The 21,536-nt window shown below is 44.5% G+C and overlaps 2 protein-coding genes and 1 pseudogene across 5 annotated transcripts in view; 2 read left to right on the forward strand and 1 right to left on the reverse strand.

The window, feature by feature from the left end:
- The window catches only part of Mms19 (MMS19 cytosolic iron-sulfur assembly component), a 34,584-nt gene extending 20,642 nt beyond the window's left edge, over positions 1 to 13,942 (reverse strand). For both annotated transcript variants that reach the window (XM_076921196.1, XM_034513626.2), the window contains exons 1-2: positions 13,784 to 13,942; positions 2,238 to 2,286 (exon numbers count right to left, since the gene is read on the reverse strand). In XM_076921196.1, the coding sequence (XP_076777311.1) occupies positions 2,238 to 2,286; positions 13,784 to 13,898 (164 nt within the window). In that variant the 5' untranslated portion in view covers positions 13,899 to 13,942. The remainder of the gene's footprint in view (positions 1 to 2,237; positions 2,287 to 13,783) is intronic.
- On the forward strand, positions 7,982 to 8,080 carry LOC117699476 (U6 spliceosomal RNA; annotated as a pseudogene).
- A 90-nt stretch (positions 13,943 to 14,032) lies between the features above and the next one.
- Positions 14,033 to 21,536, forward strand: part of Ubtd1 (ubiquitin domain containing 1) — a 48,426-nt gene continuing 40,922 nt past the window's right edge. The window contains exon 1 of one of the 3 annotated variants that reach the window (XM_034483993.2): positions 14,033 to 14,783. In XM_034483993.2, the coding sequence (XP_034339884.1) occupies positions 14,714 to 14,783 (70 nt within the window). In that variant the 5' untranslated portion in view covers positions 14,033 to 14,713. The remainder of the gene's footprint in view (positions 14,784 to 21,536) is intronic. The other 2 variants (XM_034484001.2, XM_034484010.2) reach the window with 2 other exon arrangements.

The following is a 21,536-nucleotide window of genomic DNA, read 5'->3' on the forward strand; positions in this document are numbered from 1 at the left end:
GGGACAGCCAGGGCTAAACAGAGAAACCCTGTCTCTAAGGGAAGAAAAAAAAAAGAAAAAAAAAAAAAAAAAAACTGAAGCCCAAAACTATCCTGATTAATCTGGCAGCAACAGAGGCTCATGTGACACCATAGTCAACCAAAGTCTGTCTCAGCATCTCTTACTTGGCACCTAATAGGCACCATGCTTACTCTGGACACATCCCTCTGAAACAGAGCTTAGTGGTACCCATATGGCTTCAGAGATGTCTGGCAGCTGCAGCTTCTACTCAAGGAAGGCAGCAGACTTCTGCAAATTAAATAAAAATTTCTGTGTGTGCAGACACACATGTATGTATACACAAGTACATGTGTATATGCACATGGAGGTCAAAAGTCAACTTTAGGTGTCATGCTTCAGGAATTGTCTACCTTATGTTTATTGAAATAGGGCTTCTCATTGGTCAGCCTGGAGCTGTCAGGTTAGGCTATTAGATCTGCCTGTGTTCACCTATCCATGGCAGGATTATGAATGTGTCACCACACCTGGCTTTTTATGGGTGCCAGGATGGAACTCACCAATTCAGCTGCCTCTCCAGCACCCTTGGGTTTGTTTGTTTGTTTGTTTATTGAGATGGGATTTCATGCTTAGTCTAGGCTGCGCTGATCTCATTGCTACCCTCCTGGCTATTTGGAAAGTCTTTTTAAAAAAAAAAAAAAAAAGATTTATTTATTTTATGTATATGAGTACACCATTGCTCTCTTCAGATGCACCAGAAGAGGGCATCAGATCCCATTACAGATGGTTGTGAGGCACCATGTGGTTGCTGGGAATTGAACTCAGGATCTTTGGAAGAGCAGTCAGTGCTCTTAACCGCTGAGCCATCTCTCCAGCCCCTATCTGTAAAGTCTTGCTAAGAGAAAAGAAATGCTGAGCAACCAAGGTTGGTTGAGCAACCAAGGTGGTGTGCCTGCACACACCTACAATCTTTAATAAATGGAAGGAATAAATTTCCCCCCTTTTAGGAGGCAGATTCATAAAGCCCAGGTTGGCCTCAAACTCCATAACTGAGTATAGCCCTGAACTTATCCTTAGGCGTGCACCCCGAGTGCTGGGATCACAGAAGCTAGGCCTGATTTTATGTTGTTCTGGCTTTGTGACTCAGGCTTTGTGCATGCTTGACAAGGTCTCTCCCAACTGAGTAACACCTCTAACTGTAGCAGTTTTTGTTTTGCTTCTTGTTTTCTGTTTTTGAAACAGGGTTTCTTTGTGTAGCCCTACCTGTCCTGAAACTAGCTCTGTAGACCAGCATTGAACTCAGAGAGATCTGCCTGCCTCTGCCTCCTGAGGGCTGGGATTAAAGGAACACATTGGCATAGTCTCTCGAACTGTAACACTTTTAGCTCATAAGGGAGCAGTTGGACTGCAGCAACAAGATGATTATATTCAAAATAGCTCTCTTGAGATCACACTTATACATAACCTCAGCAGGAAATAGATTTCTGGAAAGCTAATTCCAAGAATTTTAAATTAAATCTTAAAGATATAGGCACATAAAATGATACAGAAATAAAACCACTCCTGTATTCTGAGGACAGGAACTCAGAAATGTTTCTGCTTAGCAGGTAGAATATTGTGCATCTGCAGCATTTTAAAGAAGGACCCAGGCACACAAATGCTCCTAAGGGAATTTTTCATAATAGCACAAGGGTGGAAACAACCCAGGTAGATGGCCATCACAACTCATGAATAGTTAAACAGAATGCTGGTCATTGGTACAATGGAACGTTATTTAGCAAGCAAAAAAAAAAAAAAAAAAAAAAAAAAAAAAAAAAATGTAGAACTGACACACTACAACACAAGCAAATCTTGTAAACATGCTGCAGGCTGCAGTGATAACATTGGCTGTTATCTTGTTGTGATCTAGAATCAACCAAGAGAAAACCCATCTGGGGCAGCTAGACTCCTAAAGGGATTAGGTTGATCTAAGGAAGCACAAGAGGATTCAAGTTCCAATGAAACAACAGTAGAAGGCCATAGCAGCCCATTTTACCCAAACCTGCAAGCCGAGTCAGAACCTGATGTGGATTACAGGCTGTACCTTTCTAAGAAAAACAACCCAAGACCAGCTTAGATTGAGGTGCTGATGTGGACCAGAGGCTTTAACTACAAGAAAAAAAATCAGGTTCTAGGGAGGGAATAATGCATAGAAGTATCAAGGCAAGACTGGAAGAATATTCTAGAACAGAGGGGCTTACCCAAGGGCTTCTACTACTTGTAACACTGTATAGCCACCAGACTTCACATCTAGAAGAAACGAAAAAAAATATGAAAAAGTTAAAACATGGTTCAATGGTTGAGCATTTCCTGTTTATATCATGCTCTGTGTTAGGAGATTACACACTGTTGGACAAGACCCCCTCCCAGATAAGAAAGAAGCTGACACATTTTAAATATGCAGTGTCAAGTATTTTTTTTAAATAAGCATTTTCATCTGTAACTGAAATGTCTGTATATATAGAAACTCCAAATTAAAGAATAAGCTGGCTACATACAGATTAGTATTATCAAATAAAAAGCCCTTTGTGTATAGATTCACAATAGCCTATAAAACAGCATAAAAGGTGAATGGGGACAAATGGCATAAAGGCAAAACAAATAAACAAAACCACTGCTGAAGGTGTAGTTCAGTTGACCGAGTGCTGACCCAGCATGCACTGAGCCCTGAGCCCCATTCCTAACAGTGAATAATCCAGCAGGTAGCATAACCATATAGGGGGCAGAGGAAGGCAGATCACAGAGGCCAAGAGAAAGTAACTAGATACAAATTTAGCAAAAATGTACATTTAAAAAGCATTGAATATTCTGGCTTTATACCTAGATGGCACTTAGAAAACAGACAAGTGACAAGGGCTGGAAGGACAGACAGAAACAGGAATTTGTACAAACATCGTTGGTGAGAATACAAACTAGTACAGTTGCTATGGAAAAGAGTATGGTGGTCCCTCAAAAAGAAGAAAAAAAGCCTCTACAACCCAGCTATAACATTCCTGTATTATATACCAAAGGAAATAAATTAATATTTGAAAAGATTGCCATATGCCCATAATCCCTATAGCATTATTCATAGGAGCTCACATGTGAAAAAGATTGAAGCAGTTATATGTATACTGAAAATTGGACAAGATCTCAACACAGAACAGTGTTATACAGTCCATGTTTATATATGTGCACAGAACACTTTAAAATAATAATAATGATAATAATTAGTGCTAGGATTAAAGGCACAAAGCACCACATCTGGCCTTGGGATAATTTTAGATTAACAGAAAAGTTGCAAACCAATGTAGTTTCTGTACAACCTTACCCAGTCTTCCCCACTTCATCACTTTACATAGTACATTTATCAAATATATACATTTGTTAAACTAAGAGACTGACATCAGCACATGACCACCTAACTGTAAACATTATTCAGGTCTCACCAGTATTCCCACTAATGCCATGGTTCTAAGATCGAATTAAATGTATAACTTTATAATTAGTGTCAAGAAGCCTCAGTCTCCTCAAGTTTCTCAGTTTCCCTTGTTCTTCACAATGATAAAAGAGTTACTTGACAGGATGTCCCTTTTGATGCTCTTCTGTTTAGACTGTGGCTAGTTTTTAGAAGACAATTGCAGGTAAGTCACACTGTAGTCACTGTTTCAGGGACACAGTCATTCTGCAGCACCTCTTCTGCTTTCACAGGAACCACTCTCACTTTAGTCACGTGGAGCAGGGGCATCCGTCTCTGCACTAGGTAGAGCTACTTTTTCCTTCCAGGTACCCCATTCTTAAAGGGGAGCTATGGTTAGCCCCTATTCAGGGAGGATGAGACTAGGCTTGAGCACGATTAAGCTCAACCTTCTGGAGAAAGGAATATCTACCTAAATTATTTTAATTTCTTCTACAAAGAGATTCTAGTTATTACTGTATCAGATTGACTAGTATATATTCGGACACTGAGTTAGAATCCAGTAAATATAGTCAAGTTAATAACAGCCAACAAGTAAGTCTTTTTCATTGTTCCTGCTGCTCCACCTTTGGTCACCGAGCTTCTTGTTTCATTTTAGTATGTGTATGAAGGTGGACTTGTACCATAGCTTGCAAGTGGAGGTCAGAGGATAACCTTTGGGAGACAGTTCTCTCCTACTATGTGGGCTCTGGGAATGAAATTCAGATTTGTGGGCTTGGCAGCAAGTGTCTTAACCTGCTGAGACATCTTTTTCCTCCCTTCCTTTCTCCCTCTCTCTCCTGTCCCACTTGCTCTGCCCTAAAGGCCTTCTATTATATGTAAGTACACTGTAGCTGCCTTCAGACACCCCGTAAGAGGGCATCAGATCCCATTACAAATGGTTGTGAGCCACCATGTGGTTGCTGGGATTTGAACTCATGACCTCCAGAAGAGCAGTCAGTGCTCTTAACTGCTGAGCCATCTCATCAGCCCCCTTGCTGAGCCATCTTGCTGGCTTGTTTAGTTTACGTTTCAATTTTTAATTTTCTGAGACAGTATCTCAGTATTTAACTTGGCTGTCTAGGAACTCTCTATGTAGATCAGGTTGGTCTCAAACTCACATAGATCATCTGGCTGTCTCCTGGGTGCTGGGATTAAAGAAAAGTAGTACTATACCCAACCTCCATTAAGCTTTTCTCTATGAATTGGAAGTCAGCTGCTCTATACAGGAAGCTACAAGACAGAGCTACATAGTAAGACACGATCTCAAAATTAAACCAACCAACCAACCATAATCTGGGTGTGCTATTAGAATGATACCGCTTCTAGATTCTCTCAGTTGAAAGAGTTGGGAAATGTGTGTGTGTGTGTGTGTGTGTGTACATGCACACGTGCGTGCATGCGTGCGCATGCATGTGTGTATAACAACCCATCCACGTTACACAAACACCTGTCACTATTTCTGTATCTATATATGTCAAACTAGATATAAAATAATATCAAAGTCCTAAGTCTCAGGGGCTGTAGAGATGGCTCAGTGGTTAAGAGTATTGGCTGCTCTTCTAGAGGTTCCGGGTTGGATCACATGTTGGCTTGTGGCTCTGACTGCAGTTCTGTGGGATCTGATACCCTCTTTTAACCTCTTAGGGCACCAGGACAAAAATAGTTCACATATAAACATATATTTTAAAAAAATTAATGCCTTTGGCTTGCAAGCATTCAGACCTGAGTTTAGATCCCCAGAACCACATAAAAGGCAGAGATGGTGGCACACAGTGTACTCTTAATGATGGAGTGACTAGAGGTAGAAACAGGTAAATTCCTGGAGTAGACTAGCCAGCCAGCCTACAACATGAAGTTCCAGGTCACTGAAAGATGTGTAGTGCCAACACACCTTTAATCCTAGCACTTGGGAGGCAGAGGCAGGCACATCTCTAAGTTGGAAGCCAGCCTGCTCTACAGAGTGAGTTCCAGGACAGCCAGGGCTACACTGAGAAACCTTGTCTCGAAAAACCAAAGGGGAAGAAACGAGAGAGAGAAAAAAGAAAAACAACAAAACTTCTAATCCAGTGTTCAATGTAGCCTTCAATTTGTAATTTCTCTGACAGTGGGAAACTAGTTCATTTACAATTACTCCTTGGTTTTATACACATGTGTATGTTTGCTCATATTTGTGTGTGGTATATGTGTGAACGCATGTACAGGTCGGGGCCCATCTCAGCTGTGGCTTCTCGGGCCTTTTGTCTTTGAGACAGCATCTTTCAGTGACCTGGAACTTCATGTTGTAGGCTGGCTGGCTAGTCTACTCCAGAATTTACCTGTTTCTACCTCTAGTCACTCCATCATTAAGAGTACACTGTGTGCCACCATCTCTGCCTTTTATGTGGGATCTAAACTCAGGTCTGAATGCTTGCAAGCCAAAGGCATTAACAATTGAGTTACCTTTCCAGTCTCATAAATTATCTTCAGAATTGTTAGCCTCCTTGAGAAACAAGTTTATGAGCACAATACAGTGTTCTTATAGTTTTATCTTTGACTATACAGTTTCTAGACAAACGTGTTCTCTGAAATCACTCCTGTCAGATCATCCCCACCACTTCACCCGAGGCTGTGCCACACAGTAATAGCGAAGATCATGTCAGAGTCTGCAGTCCACTGGGACAGAAAGGAGCTTCTCACTGTGTACCCTTTCACACCTTCAGTGTCCTATCTGGTAAATACATAGCTTAGCAATATCAACACCACACAAGTAAAGGATCTAACAGACGCTGCTTCTATATTTTCAAGAGGAAAGCAAAGAGTAATAGGCTATCTTAGAAGGACTGGGTTATCATGGATGAAGCTTTACCCAATGAAGGTATGGGAATTACTTCCAAAGTCTGTTCAGAGTTTTGGACCTAGACATCTCTAAATGCAGAACCTTAACCTGTCAACAAAAGGGGAAAGCAGGAAACTTCAGCACACTGTCCTAAACCTTCATTCCCCTAAGTCTGCTGGAATTATAGCAGTATTGTGAGCTGAGCTGGGCAGAGGCTCAGTTTGGTACTAGAGTAAGAAATCCAACCAGACAGAGGGAAGGGGAACTCGAGTGAGGATTCATAGTTCGTGACTGGCACCAATTTAGCCATCAGGCACTCTTAGCTCTACTTGTGCCAGGATGTGGAAGGCCCAGCTGCTGCCCGCATGCCTGAAAAAAGAGCCCAGGGGGAAAATGAGTAAGCTGTACAGTGGGGATAGGGGCAATAAGGCAGGCTCACAGGACAAACAAACTAAGGAACCCCCTACCAGCCAAGTCCCGCTGGAGAGGTTCCCTCAGATTTTAAACTGAAAGCTTCTTCAGCACTCAGAACGCATTAAACTGAAGCTGGCTGATTACTACAGCAGGACATCCACATGCATGTGACTCTGCACATTCCAGGATGTTAGTGAACATCCCTAGTGGAGAACTGAGTTTTTAGAGCTTTCACAAGAACCAGATTTTGAATAAAAACATCTCAAAAATAGAGATACAATAAAGCTATCACTACATATTGAATATAAATAAGAAAAATGGTTACTAGGCTAGCAAATGCTCAAGAGTTACTACTCTGAGAATGCTTTCACACGGTGGTTAGTTTAACTAGTATCTTATTCTACCTCTGGTTACTCTACCTCAGACATGTCTTTCCATTATGATGCCTCCTTTCTGTACCTTCTAAATAATGACTACTTCTTTGCCCTCACTTTTTGGTGTGATAAAAACTGTTGCGAGCTGAGGATGTTCTGAGTGAATGCAAATTATTGACAAAGACCAGCCCTCAGACCCGTGGGAATTGGCAAAGCCTTCCCCCAGTCTGAGTGTGAATGTTGACACAGTGTATAGAAAGTGCGATGCAGCTGGTCACTGCGGACATTGCTCCCCTGCAGAGACCTCCCACAGAGACTAGCAATCCCTCTTCTGCCAGCTATAAATAATAAAGGGGTATTTATACACCTTCATTCTCTCAGTGTGTCAGTCAGGTTTCCAGGACCAAGAGGTGCTTGGGTGCAATGGGAAATGTTCCTGAAATTCTTTTTATTTTGTGTTGGGGGCAGCTGTGGTGCGGTGCACATGTGTAGCTCAGAAGACAATCTGCAGGAGTTGGCGCTCACCTTCCCCTTTGCTTCCTGGCAGCACGTAAGTTTTTTAACCATTGAACTTTAGAATATAGCAATGATTATAGAACACTGTGACTAAACAAAAGCAGCTGGACTGTTCTCGTAAAACAGTTCAAGTGGTAGTTTACAAAAAAAAAAAAAAAAAAAAAAAAAAAAAAAAAAAAAAGTCTTTGGGGCTGGAAAGATGGCTTAAGCAGTTAAGAGCACTAGCTGCTTTTCCAGAGGACCTAGGTTCAATTCCAAGCAACCACATGGTAGCTTACAACTGTTTTTAATTCCAGTTCCAAGGATTCAACACCCCCATACACCATACAGGAAGGCAAAACATCAATGCATTAGAAATGAAAATAAAATTTTACAAAAAGTCTTAGAGCTCTCTTTAGAACATATACTAAAATTGGAATGATACAGAGATTTTCATGACCCCTAAGCAAGGATAACACGCAAATTAATGAAGCATTCTGTTATTTTAAAGTTTAAAAAAGGTTAATAAAAAAAAGTCTTCCACTCTGCTGGTACTTTATGCAGAATTATCTATCTGAAACACACAATGGTTTGTTCACCATCCTCATTTTCTCCGTATTGCCCTAAAGTCCTTTACAATGTAGCTCCTGAGCCCTCTAGTCACACCTTTATGAGGAGTCCTCTCGCTCAGTCACATGAAACGGACGTTCTCCTTCAGTCTGAAATGCTCCTTTCCAGCCCTGGTCTGAAGCACTTATATGCTCAAGTGTCAATACTTATGAAGCCTTCCTTAGATACCCCAAACATAATCACTCTCTTCCTCTTTGGTGTTCCTTACATCTTAAAAAGTTGTTTTCTGGGCTCAGCGGTTAAGAGCACTGACTACTCTTCTAGAGGTCCTGAGTTCAATTCCCAGCAACCACATGGTGGCTCACAATCATCTGTAATGGAATCTGATGCCCTTTTCTGGTGTGTCTCAAGACAGCTATAGTGTACTCGTGTAAATAAAAATACAATACTGTTGTCTGTTATAAAGCAAACACTGTGGTAGGGTTTAAGACAGAAAAAGGGTCTTACTGTGTAGCCCAAGTTGGCCCTGAACTCACAGAGATCTGCCTGCCTCTGCCTCTGATGGACCCAGCCAGACAGGGAGTTCTTAAGAAAACCCACTGTCTATTGGGGCACAAAGTGTCCACCATTCAGTATATATATATAAAATAACAGAAGGAGTACATGCTCTGGTTCATGGAAATAGGTTACTAAGCTTATTTTGTTCTTGAAAGCAGGGTCTCCATCCTATACCCCAGGCTGAGCTGATCTACAACTGTTTATCCCAGGTTGCGGTCTATAATTCACGGCATTCTTCCTGGTAAAGACTCTTGAAAAATAGGATTATAAATGTGAGCCACTTGTGGGTCTGGGCTACTAATTTTAAGTCATGGTAAGTTTTCCCAAATAAAAATAGCCAAAATACACAGAAATACTATCAATTCTTCCTTTGTACTCCTGGGGTAAGAGAACTATAATAGTTAAAATAAAGAATTACTTTGGGCTGGAGAGATGGCTCAGTGGTTAAGAGCACTGATTGTTCTTCCAGAGGTCCTGAGTTCAACTCCCAGCAACCACATGGTAGCTCACAACCATCTGTAATGGGATCTGATACCCTCTTCTGGTGCATCTGAATACAGCTACAGTGTACTCATATACATAAAATAAATAAATCTTAAAAAAAAAAAAAAAAGAATTACTTTTCCCAAGGGTAATTTTACTGGCACAAAGGAAAACTATAAGTTTCTTTCCCTTTATAGAACACCTAAGTTTTTACGCTATGTGCAGGATTTTCTGTGTAACAATGGCTTTGCTAGCTTTCCTAACTTTGCATGCTTTCCTCAGCCAGGAGAGTTCATGTGGAGCATGAAGGGTCAAAAGCAGGATTTATGTGGTCATTGATGCAGATGGAACAATTAGGTCTCTGTCTGATAGAACTGCAGCCTCTTGAGAATCTGGAGTAGCAGCCCATGGCAGGGAGGGCCAGAGCTGGGGTGCTGTCAGCAGACTCAAATGAGCAGAATGGAGAAAAATCCCCCAGGAATAGGTTCTCAAAAAGGCCATTTCTGGGGATGAGGATGTAGTGTGGTTGGGCAAGTGCTTGCCAGACAAAGAAGGATCACTGTATGGCACATGCCTGTAATCCTGGCACTTGCATCAGAAGTACAAGCTCATCCTCAGTAACACAAGCAGTTTTCAGCCAGCCTGCTTACATGAGGCTCTATCTCAAAATCAAAACAAAAAAAAACCTTTCTGATGATAACACAGTTGTTTCTCTAAAATTACTCTTTACTCCTTAATAATTTTATTTCAAGAATAATAGTTTATTCAGGCAATTAAAAACATGGCAAAATATAATATAATGAAGGGCGAACTGAAGGAAAACCCTAATGATGGGGGTGGGAAAGTATACCCCTGCTTCTGTTTTTGGATAAAGTTACTTCCTCTTTTCCCTGGGCCCCAAGCTCAAAAAGCTGGGTTCATCTGGGGTAGGCTTTTTATTTCCTTCAAGTCTTAAGAGCTAACTGGGCCTCAAATCCCACAGATTCTACTTGCTTCCTTAATTCTAGGTACATAAACTTCTTTTTACATTTTGTGTATGTGGAGGTCCGAGGACAACTTCAGAGAAACTGTTCTCTTTCTATCTATCTATCATGTGTGTCCAGAGGACTGAACTCAGGATATCAAGCAATTTTTACTCACTGAGCCACCCACTGGCCCCTAAATAGTTTTATGGTGTATGTACTCATGCTAGTTCCAAGGGATTCTTGGTAGAAATGGTAGGGCCAGATGTGGGTACTTGTACAGACATACCTGTGAAACAAATCTGCTCGTGAGTGCATGAGTGGGTGGAAAGTTTATTGGAGTTGAAGATGTAGTCTAGCCAAGGAAATACTTGGGGAACAGCACTAACTGGGCCTTGACTGTGAGGTCTAATTTGGATTTAAATAGAGCTGGTAGAGGAAACCGGAAGGAGAGCACTTAGGAAATGGAAAACAAAGGCTGGTGCCTAGAACTAAAGGTCCAAGAGGTCACTGGTGAGAATAAAGGCTGGGACTGAGTACTGGCTATCAGTGAGTGCCCGCTTGAGAGGCCTTCATTCCTGGGCTTCCAAGTCATTTCCTTTCTAGTACCTGCATGTCCTTGGGGGCTGACAACTATTTCCACCAGGAACCACCAGGTGCCAAACAAAGTTGGCAGTTCCTTTGTGATCACAAAGGATTCCTTCTGCATCTGTAACTTGTAATCGAAAGCTGCTGCTTCGAAGGCTGATGTATGTGTTCAGTATTGCACAGATTGACTCCGGCTGGAGAAAGTGCATGTACTCTGGGGATAGTTTAACTTACCATAGCCTAACAACAAAGACTAAGGAAACTAGCCTAATCCTTCCTAGATTTCCTTTCATTCTATAGCCCTTGCTTAAAGGGCTAAATACCTAGTACCTACAACAAGCCATTCAGCAGATCCTTCTGCTGGAGTTCAAGGTTATATATAATACACAATCCAGCTTCTTCAACCCATTCAACCTTACTGGCTACTATTCTTTTGCACTAACCTTCCTTTTGTGAAGAGGAATAAATTATAACAGGGTTTACTTACACATGTACTACAGAGCTAATTTTAAACCATACATGCACTAGCTAGCTAGTTTTGTGTCAACTTGACACAAGCTAGAGTCATCTTAGAGTAAGGAGCCTCCCTTGAGAAAATGCCTCCATGAAATCCAGCTATAAAGCATTTTCTCAATTAGTGATCAATGGGGGAGGACCCAGCCCATTCTGGGTGGTGCCATCCCTGAGCTGGTGGTCCTGGCTTCTTTAAGAAAGCAGGCTGAGCAAGCCACCTGAAGCAAGCCAATAAACAGCACCCTTCCATGGCCTCTGCATCAGCTCCTGCTTCCAGGTTTGAGTGCCTGTCCTGACTTCCTCCAATGATGGACTGTGATCTTGAAGTATAAGCCAAATAAACCCTTTCCTCCCCAAATTGATTTTTGGTCATGCTGTGTAGTCACAACAATAGATGTGACTAGATGACAGATTAGGCTCCCTCCTTTTTAGACATTAACAAAAAAAGTATTTTATGAAAAAATAAGATGAAGGCAGTTATTTAAGTTATCTTTAAAAGATGTGGTATGCATCCATAAAATCCAAAATTATTGTTCCCAGAGTGCACAAATGTGGAAGAACAATTACAGATAACATTAATATAGTAACATCTACCTTGGGATGGGGGTAGGATTAAGTATACATAAGCTTCTGTGAAAAACAATGTTCCGAATAGTTCATTGGATCTAAATTTTACCCCTAAATAAACCAAAAGCAAACACTAATCAATGATAAGCTCAATAAAGAACTTACAGATTAATGTATTGATTTCTGCAGTTTAAATGGGTAGGTTTGTGATAATTCAAATTTAAGAAAAAAAAATGTTAGTGATAGGCTCTAAGTAGTGAGTCTATGATCTTTAAAAATTCTTTAAGCCGGGCAGGGGTGGTACATGCCTTTCATATCCCAGCATTCGGGAAGGAGGGATTTGAATCTCTGAGTTCAAGGAAGCCTGGTCTACAGAGTGAGTTCTAGGATAGCCAGGGCTACACAGAGAGAGCCTGTCTCAAAAGATAATGAACAAACAGATATATAAATAAAAATTAAAATTATTTAGATTTTGTTAAATGCTAGGAAATCTCCATAGTAAAATCTGAGGGAAAATGGCATTGATAATATTCGATAACAGACTATACTTGATTAAGTTGTAAAATGTTATAAGCTTAAGCAAGTACCAGGTCTTTTTTTTTTTTTTTTTTTTTTTTTTTTTTTTTTTTTTTTCTGAGATAGGGGCTTACACTGTAGCTGAGGCTAACCTAGAACTTACTAGCAAACTTTCCAACCCGCTGCCAAATCCTGGAACTAAAGGAATGCACTACCACACCCAGCCAATAGCAGGCATTTTTGCCCCTTGATGCTTCTAAACCATATACTTACCTCTTACAACACAGTTGTCTCTCTCACTAATTATAATATTTTGATGGCCACAGATAGTATCTTATTTGCATTTTTGTCCCCAATTCTTTTCATGTCTGGTAAAAAAAATGTGTTCTGAAATAACAGAATGGCAGAGTGAATGTGGACTATTGCTAAGGCCCAACACGTATTCTCACACATTCTAAAAGTTAATCTGTTCAGTTTGCAAAAGAAACTTTTTCTCCATGAACTTCCAAATGTAATTTTTAAAAACCCGCATCTATATCCATTTTGTGTTCTATTTCTTAAACCCGACTCTGAAGGCCTAACATTCGCCATTCAGAAAGAATTCTAATGAGGCCCCATGGATCTTTTCAAATCTAAGATAAACTCAGAACTAAGAGATTACTGAAATTGGAATTCTGTGAAGAAGGATAAAAAATGCGACATTAAAAAGTCATGAATCTAACTTATCAAAAAGCCTACTAGGGGCTGGAGAGATGGCTCAGTGGTTAAGAGCACTGATTGCTCTTCCAGAGGTTCTGAATTTAATTCCCAGCAACCATATGATGGCTCACAATCATCTGTAATGTGATCCGATGCCCTCTTCTGTTGTGTCTGAGAGCGTACTCACATACATAAAATAAGTAAATAAATCTTTTTTTCTGAAGCCTACTAAGACACACGAGTGAAGCTTTAAAGACATTAGTCATCTACACGCCCACTGACCGGCTCCTCCCCTCCTCCATCCCATTACAACCACTCACACAGCGGGAGCGCACGCTACTTCTATGATGGCAAGAGGCTAGAGTGTAACACTTGGAACCCAGACCTGCTCACGTTAACACTCCACAAACAACGCGGTCTGCGGTGCAAGCACCAGGTTTGGATCTGAACACCCGAGTCCAAGTTCCAGTTCCACTTCCGGGCTCGTCTGTGCCTTGCACAAGTCTCTTACTCTCGGAGAAATGTAATGATTCTCTATGGACTTCAGCGAGATGCGGAATGTAAAGAAAGCTTTAAGGAAGATGCAAGCGACTCTCCAACTTGTTAGGGCAGTAGCGCTCCCAGTGGGGGCCGAGCAGCCAGAGGACCAATCACAATCACCTCGCCCTTCACTCCCTTCCCGCCGCGCGCGGGTGCTGAGGCCGCTCCCTGCGGTCCGGCCCTTGCAGAAGCCTCGCGGCGCTGCTTACCATACCTGCAGCCACCTGGTCAGCGGGCCCCTCCTGCTGACCCATGACGAAGTCTTGCACGAGGCCACACAGGGCACCCATAGGCGCCGCTGCCTCCCCGAGAGCAGTAGTGGCAGCCATGACGCGGGCCAGAGACTGTGGGAGGGGGGAAGTAGGTGATGCGTCTCTCTGCGCACGCGCCTCCACAGCCAATAGTTGGGCGCAGGCCTCGGAGGCGGGGCACTCCTAGGTCACGTGCCTGTCGGCTCTGGGCCAGGCGGTTCCTTAAGGGACCTAACGGCCCCTCCCCGGAGGGCGGGGCCTGGGCCGGGGCGCGGCTCGGGGAGGGGAAGTGACTGCTGGGCACGCAGCCGGGGCGGTTGAGGGCGCATAATTCGCCGCCGCTCTCCCCGGGAGACAGACCGCAGGGCGGGCACCTGGCTGGGTGGGGCCGAGGGGCGGTACGCACCCTGGGAGAAGCCAATGAGAAAACCAGGCCCGGCCCGAGGGGCGGTGCCGTCGGTCACATGCGCACCTGGGGCGTCTGGCGGCCGTGGCGCGAGCACCGGGAGCTGGAGGAAGGGAGCGGGGCCGGGCCGGGGCGGGGTTAGGCAGGTGAGTGACAGGCTCCGGGGGGCCGGCCCCAGCTGGGAGCTCCGAGTGATCCTGGAGTAGCTGCGGCGGTGTCCGCCCCCTCCCTCCGCCCCTCCAGTCGGGCTGGTCTCTGGCCGGGCACTGTCGCGGGCCCCCCTGGCCTGGCCACCTCCTTCTCCCCTGGCCCGCAAACTTTGTGGCGAAGCCGGCGTCGGGCAGAGCGCGCCCCAGGGGAGGTCCAGGAGCTCCCGATGTCGGGCTACGGGAGCCGTTGACCCGGGGACGCCGCGGTTCGGGGCAGCAGCGTGGAGCAGCCGGCTGACCGCCACCTCTGGTGCATGGGGACCGGCTGAGAAGCCAGCATGGGCAACTGCGTGGGGAGACAGCGCCGGGAGAGGCCGGCTGCTCCGGGACACCCCCGCAAGCGAGCAGGTAACGCCAGGAAAGGCAGCGGGGTCCCGGCACGCTGCCAGTTGGCCCTTGCCTAGCCCGAACCTTGGGGTTCCTGAGCGACCTCGCTCGGTGCCCGGCGCTTGGGTTCCCCCATGGCTTCTCGGAGCCAGACGGGGCCCTCCCCGGCGCGAGCTGACTGAGAAGCGAGTTGGGGTAACTGCGAGCGCTGACCCGGCTGCGAGGCCAACTCACTCCCATCGGGAAGCTGGGGGTGGGGGTGGGGGCAGGAAATGTTTCCAGACCGCGACGAGGCTGGCGGAGGGGGCCAGGCGAGTGCGCCGCTGGTCTGGCAGCCCCGGCCGGGGTCGGACGCCGGTCGGTCGGGGCGCGGCGTGGGCACCCTGCGTCCCCAGAAGTCGGAGCGATCGAGATGAACACAGTCTCTCATTCCAGCGAGTCACTGTGTCATTATCGGGCTGCAGGTCGTTGTCTGCGGGAATCCGACTTGCAAAAGCAGTGCAGGACCATGGAATAGAAATCTTTATTTCTTTCCCCCCACCTTTTCATAGGGCTTTTTGGAGCCTCCTGGTTGTCTGGGAGTCTAGGAAAGGTGGGGTGCGGGGTGAGCGTCGCCTTCGCGTTTGTTAGGAGCGTTCTCAGCTCTTGGAATGGGATCCCTCTCAGCCAAGAGAATGAGATCTGCTCTCTGGCAATCTTCGAAGCTCCAGCAGCGCGGTCTCACTTTCTTGGTACATCCGTCCTGTCCTGGCGCTTCATTTGAGGGTCATTTCCCTGTCTTGTACTCTCTTCTCTGGGGGTGTTGCAAGGAACTTCAACACTGGTCTGAATTTGCAGATCTACCTCTCTTTTATGTAAAAACACAGATCCAGAGAGGTTGAGCAGCTTCCCCTAAGTCACACAGCTAGTTAGAAGTGCGATCGGGGTTGGAATCCGGTCTCTTCCCCCTTGTTACCACATACCCCTTTATGTAAGAGGAGCCACAGGCGCAGTTGTTAATGAAGTGGAAACTCAAGTTGGAGTTTCCTGTCTGCTTTGACACTGAAGGTGTGTTGTTTTGCTTGTGTAAACTGGGAAGGAGGATGGGGAGAACCAGAGGGGAAGCAGGGAAGGATGTGTGTGTGCTGAACAGGATGACTTGTGCAAGCAGAAACGTTTTTATAGGCGGATGGAGTAAAACTTAGCAAATTCCTCTTGAAAGCAACCCTGGCCTTCTGACCAAGGACTTTTGTTCATTCATTCATTCATTCATTCATGCATTCAATCAAGCAGACAGTCAGCAAATGCATCTTATTTATTATATGCTCCATCCTTGATCTTGCCGCATGTTTTTATGGTTGACTGCCCTTTCCTACCTCCGACTCTGCACTGCTTTCTACCTCTGCTAACCTTAACCAAGTTTCCTTTCTTTATCATTTTTTAATTTCAGTGTTGAGGGTCAGGAGTTTGCAGAAGCATTCTGCCTCTGAATTGCATCTGTATCCTCTGATTTTCCTTTTCGATTTTTCTTGCCCACCCTCACCTGCTTTGTACCTCACCTGCTCAATTTGACATTCTGGGTTTCCTCACTACACTCCCTCCCAGAGTTAGCTTACTTAGGTGCACAACTCTTTGTCCATCAGAAAGACCCCTGTCTCTTGGTTACCAGCTTGATTCCCAGATCTAGGCAGACATCGGTACTGTGGATAACCTGGGGCTCAACTCATTCACAAGAAGTTCTGCACTTATTTACCCACTGTTCTGTACTCTGCTGACTTGTCCTCAGCTTTCTGTCAGCTTATCACAGGAGCTTGCTAGTTCTTCTGTCATCATCATCATCAGGTCTTACAGACATGCCCTTTCCCAAGCCATCTCAAGCCTGGCTATTCCCCCAGGCTGCAGTGAGCTCCAGGGAGGGCAAGCTCACCATCAGTTGCTCATCTCATACCTGCATATAATTCATCTAGAAGCCACTGTGTGTCCAGACTGTAGTTATGTTCAGTACTGTCTACCTCTGTAAGACCTTTAACTTTCAGGACTGTACAAGTCTAGCCTGTTCCTTTTAGAACCAGGTTGCTTCCTCTCCCCTGACATTACGGCCAATAATGTTTACATATACCATTTCCATTTTATGAGAGTCTTTCTTCAGAGTACACCTCAAATCCCAGGTTCATCCATCCAGCCTCTTTGTCTTCATTTCTTTTCTTTTGAGAAAGGACCTTGCAGTATAATGCAAACAGACTGGCCTAGAACTCCCTGTGTACCTAGTGTGGCCGGGTAGACTAGCCTGGCCTTGAACTCTCCAGTCTCGAGTGCGGGGATTATAGGGATCCACCACCACATCCTACCTTAAAAAATTTTAATCATCATACAAAATAATGGGTTTAATTTTTGAAGTTTTCATATATCTGTGTCCCATATTCTGCTCATATCCATATCCCCTTGAAGCAGCCTGGGCCCTCGTCTCCAGCAGAAAGATTGCTTCTGAGAACTCTTGCAGACAGACACCTATGGTTCCAAGGGGCCACTTTGTTAACAATTATCTGTCCTATATTATTAGTTATGTCTTTGAAGTTCACAGTCCTCTATCGGCAGCCAACGCTGTAAGCCTGGAGACCTGGCTTCTGTCTTTTCCTTCTGTGCTGGTCTGCTTCTGTCCCTCCCTCCCTCCCTCCCTCCCTCCCTCCCTCCCTCCCTCCCTCATATAACTGTGCGTACACACAGTTAGCACTGAGCACATTGGCTCCCAGAGAGGAAGCACTTAGCACTTGTTACTGTAGAAAGCTAACTGACTTCATCCTGCCGCTTTAATCTTTTATGCAAACATTTTGCTGAAGTATATCTGAACTTTTTTTTAGCCTGCTAGTGAATGGTCCTTTTAATTCTGTGGACCCTGCTATGGATAGTTTTATTCATAAAGTGCAAAGCCAAGGGCTACTCTAACAGATGACAGATTTGGTACAAGGGGAGGAATCCCTCTTAACCTCACAGCATGTACTTGGCATCCTGTGGCTTGCTTACCTTTTGACAGGAACATAGTTTCATGTTGTCAGACTGATGCCTAGAACTAGGGAGACTCAGAGGTAGAATTCTGGCCTATAATGTATAACTGAACTCCCAGCACTGGGTTTAGGGTGTGCTTGACCCTTCACCATAACTGAACCATAACTTTTGCTTTCTTTTATGCTGAATGGGATGAAACCCTGAACAGAGACATGGAACTGGATGGCTGGCTGCTCAGCAGCTCGAGGCACTTGGACCAAACCTGACCACCTGAGTTTAATCCTTGAGGTCCACATGATAGAAAGAGAAGACAACCTCCTGAGTGTTCTTTGATTTCCACACTCATGATGAGAACAGTGTATACATGTGTATATGTGGATGCACACTAAAAACCACATACAAAACATTGTTTAAAAGAGAGGAGGAGAGGTAGGGAATGGTGATACACATTTTGAATCCTAGTACTCTGGATGCAGAGGCAGGAGAATCTGAGTTTGGAGCCAGCCTTGTCTACATGATGAGACCCTGTCTCAAAAAACAAAACAACAAGAAATTCAAGAGGAAGAGCCTGAAGTACGGCCCTAGGCCTCTAGCCCTGGGTGCCTCAGCAGGCTTCTCTCAGCTGCATTTCTAACTTGTCAGAAGGGGACAGAGTCATTGAAGGCCGTTAGTGCTGTGTTGTCATCTTCCTAAAGGTGGTTGTTCCAGACTGGAGTTAGTGGACTGAAGTGTACCTCACAATGGCACCCATTGTCCTTAATTCTGTCTTCTCAGTCATTTGACAAATGAAACGGACTCAATGCTGCCGGTCAAAGAATCTCGGTCAGAGGACATTTGGCCTGACATTTGGTTCTCTCTGTCTACCATGTAGTTTGTGGCAGTCACAAACACAGGTGCTCAGTAGTGGTAGCAAGATCCCTCAGCCACTGCCATCTTGCTGGCACTTGTTTGTTTGTTTGTTTGTTTTAAATAGAGCTAAATACTGTTTTTAAGATTTATTTTTATTTTATGTGTTTGTGCTTGTGTCTATGGGTACCCACAGAGGCCAGAAGAGTATAGGTTCTCCAGAGCTAGAGTTACCAGCAGTTGTAAACCATCTAGTGTGGTGCTAGGCACTGAACTCATGTTCTCTAGAATAGCAGCAAGCACTCTGGACTGCTAAGCCAGCCGCCTCTGAGGCCTCACAGTAAGTATGATTTTTCTAGCCAGAATGCATCTGAATGCTAGTGACTAGGAAAAGGACTATCCTGCATCTATAGTACTCTTCATCGTTTAGTGACATTTTAAATTTTCCTTGGGTAGTAACAACTACAGACATCAGAGAAACCAATGTATTTTTAAATAATTTTTTGAGAGATAGTCTTTAATTTTTCTTACTATGTAGCCCCCTTTAAAGTTACTTTTTAATTGTTGCTCTGAATGCACCCTGAGTAGGCTCAGGCTCCCCTTTCCTAGGTCCTGGCTGTCTTGGATGCTTTGAAGACTACTTGAGGGTTTACTCCTGTGGAGAGTACTTCCCACCCCATGATCCTCAGGTAGATCAGTATCCTGCCCAGGAACTAGGTGAAGCAACTGGGTTTGCAGCCATAGCAGAGAGAAATGGAGGTGGCAGAACAGGCCCCACCCTGTGAGAATGTGGCAGGGCTGAAACCTAAATGTCTGACCCTGTGATATGCCAGGTGATCCACCTACATTCTGGACTCTCAGGCTCAGAAGGGAGAGCCCCAGGCCCTGTTTCAGCCTGGCTGGGCTTGGCTCTGTGGTTGCAAGGAGTTTGCTTCTTGTGGGGGCTGTGGCTAGTCTTAAAGGAGTAATTGAACAGCTTCTCCATTTGCTCAGTAAACATTTACCAATCACCAGGCACCTTGCTGGCCGTGGACGGGCATGGTCCTTGGCCACACAGAGCTTACAGTATTAGGGGTATAGACAGAAATATGAGAAAATTACACGATTACTCATGTGATAATGCTTATTGCTTATAGTTATGTATTATATATGCTAGTGACTCCTCTGTTTATAATCTCAACCCATCCTCTCCAAATCGAGCCTTGAAGATTTTCCTGTTTATCTGTACCTCTGCTTCCCAAAGGTTTCTCACATTTACACAGCTAAGCCAGATTGAATCCTCTCTTACCCGCTAAGTTGTTTCTGTTTCCCTTATTGGTGACTTCATCCTTCAGTTGTCCAGGCCTCCAAAACTCTCAAGTTTCCCTTGTCTCAAATTCCATATCCATTTAATCAATAAGTCCTGCTGGCTTTGCCCTCAGTGTATTCTGCATCCAACCCTCTCCCTTCTGTATCACTTTGACCCTGGCTCAGCAAGGCATCCTAGGCCTCTCAGCTGACCTTCCTGCTTCCTCCTTTGTCTCCCACAGACTGTTTGTATCACAGCAGCCAAAGTGACTGTGTGGCCTGTCAGTCAGATGTTGTCACTTCCTTGCTTAGCCCTTCCTGTGACTCCCCAGCTCAAAACAGCACCCTGCTGGTGGATTACAAGGCACCCATTTATTTGTCCTTAGGCATCTGTTATTCCCCTCCCCAGCCCCTTGGAATCTGAAATGGTCCCATCCTCTCCTCAGCCCTTCCAGGCCATTCTTCTGGAAAATCATCCCTCCCACCACCCCCCCACCCACCCCGGGCATTATCTGTTTCCCCTCTCTGTTCTGTTTTCCTCCATACTCCACAGCATCACGTAATGCTGACTGGATCCCCTTCCTCCGTAGTCCACAGTGTCACCTCATGTTGACTGGATCACGTTTTTCTGTGTAGTCAGAGATTTGGTCTTCATTGCCAACAGCAGTGCCTAACATGGTAGATGCCTAATCAGCTTTTCTTGAATGCATTAACATGTAACAGAGATAGTAGGATCTGTAGGAAATCTAATGAGCCTGCCTGTGTTAGAACAGGTATCCTGAGGAAAGGACTTGTGCTACAACCTGAGTGATGTTGGTACCAGCATGCCCCTTAATCAAGAGTGGATATGGCTTCTAGTGCCTGGGATATGATTCCCAGTGGGAGCCTCATGCTGAGAGACAGGGGTACTGAGTTAGAGTGCTTCTTAGAGCAGCGCCACTGTGAAGGTCCTAACCAGGCAGGAGCACGGCTGTTTGATGTGTGCAGGCTCACCCTGTGTCCATAGTCTGTAACTCACAGGGCAGGGAAGAGGGGGCCACATAGAATGTGAGGCAGGAAGTCAAGCCATGTGGATCCCAGGCCTCTTCGCCATTGATTTGGTAGAGCGTTTTTAGAATCATAGGACTTTAGAGCTGAAAAAAAAAACCTAGAGATTTTTTTCTCTATTTTTTCTTATCCAGAAACAAGAGTGTATCTGCACCCTACCTCATTCACAGAGCTATGGTGCTGCGTGTATCAAAACTGCATGCGCTCTGTCAAGTATTGATTGCGATGAGGTCAAGAAGTGTGGAATAGTCAAGGTCAAATGTATTCAAAAAGGAGGAGCATTTAATCTCAGTTCTGTTCATGATTGGTTTTAGGTCAAATGTATTCAAAAAGGAGGAGCATTTAATCTCAGTTCTGTTCATGATTGGTTTTAGGTCAAATGTATTCAAAAAGGAGGAGCATTTAATCTCAGTTCTGTTCATGATTGGTTTTGTAGGGCAGGTCATTTGTTTCACGCTTGGTTGATCCTCTCTTTCTGTATAGATGTATATATAAGCTGTACACATATATGTATGTGCATATATGACATTAGTTTACTGCAGTAAGAAGTTATGAGGATGAAGTTAGCTAAATAATTTTAAATTCTTTTCATGGCTGCATGGTCTCAATCCA

Source organism: Arvicanthis niloticus, chromosome 1 (assembly GCF_011762505.2).
Source record: "Arvicanthis niloticus isolate mArvNil1 chromosome 1, mArvNil1.pat.X, whole genome shotgun sequence".
NCBI classification, from domain to species: Eukaryota; Metazoa; Chordata; class Mammalia; order Rodentia; family Muridae; genus Arvicanthis; species Arvicanthis niloticus.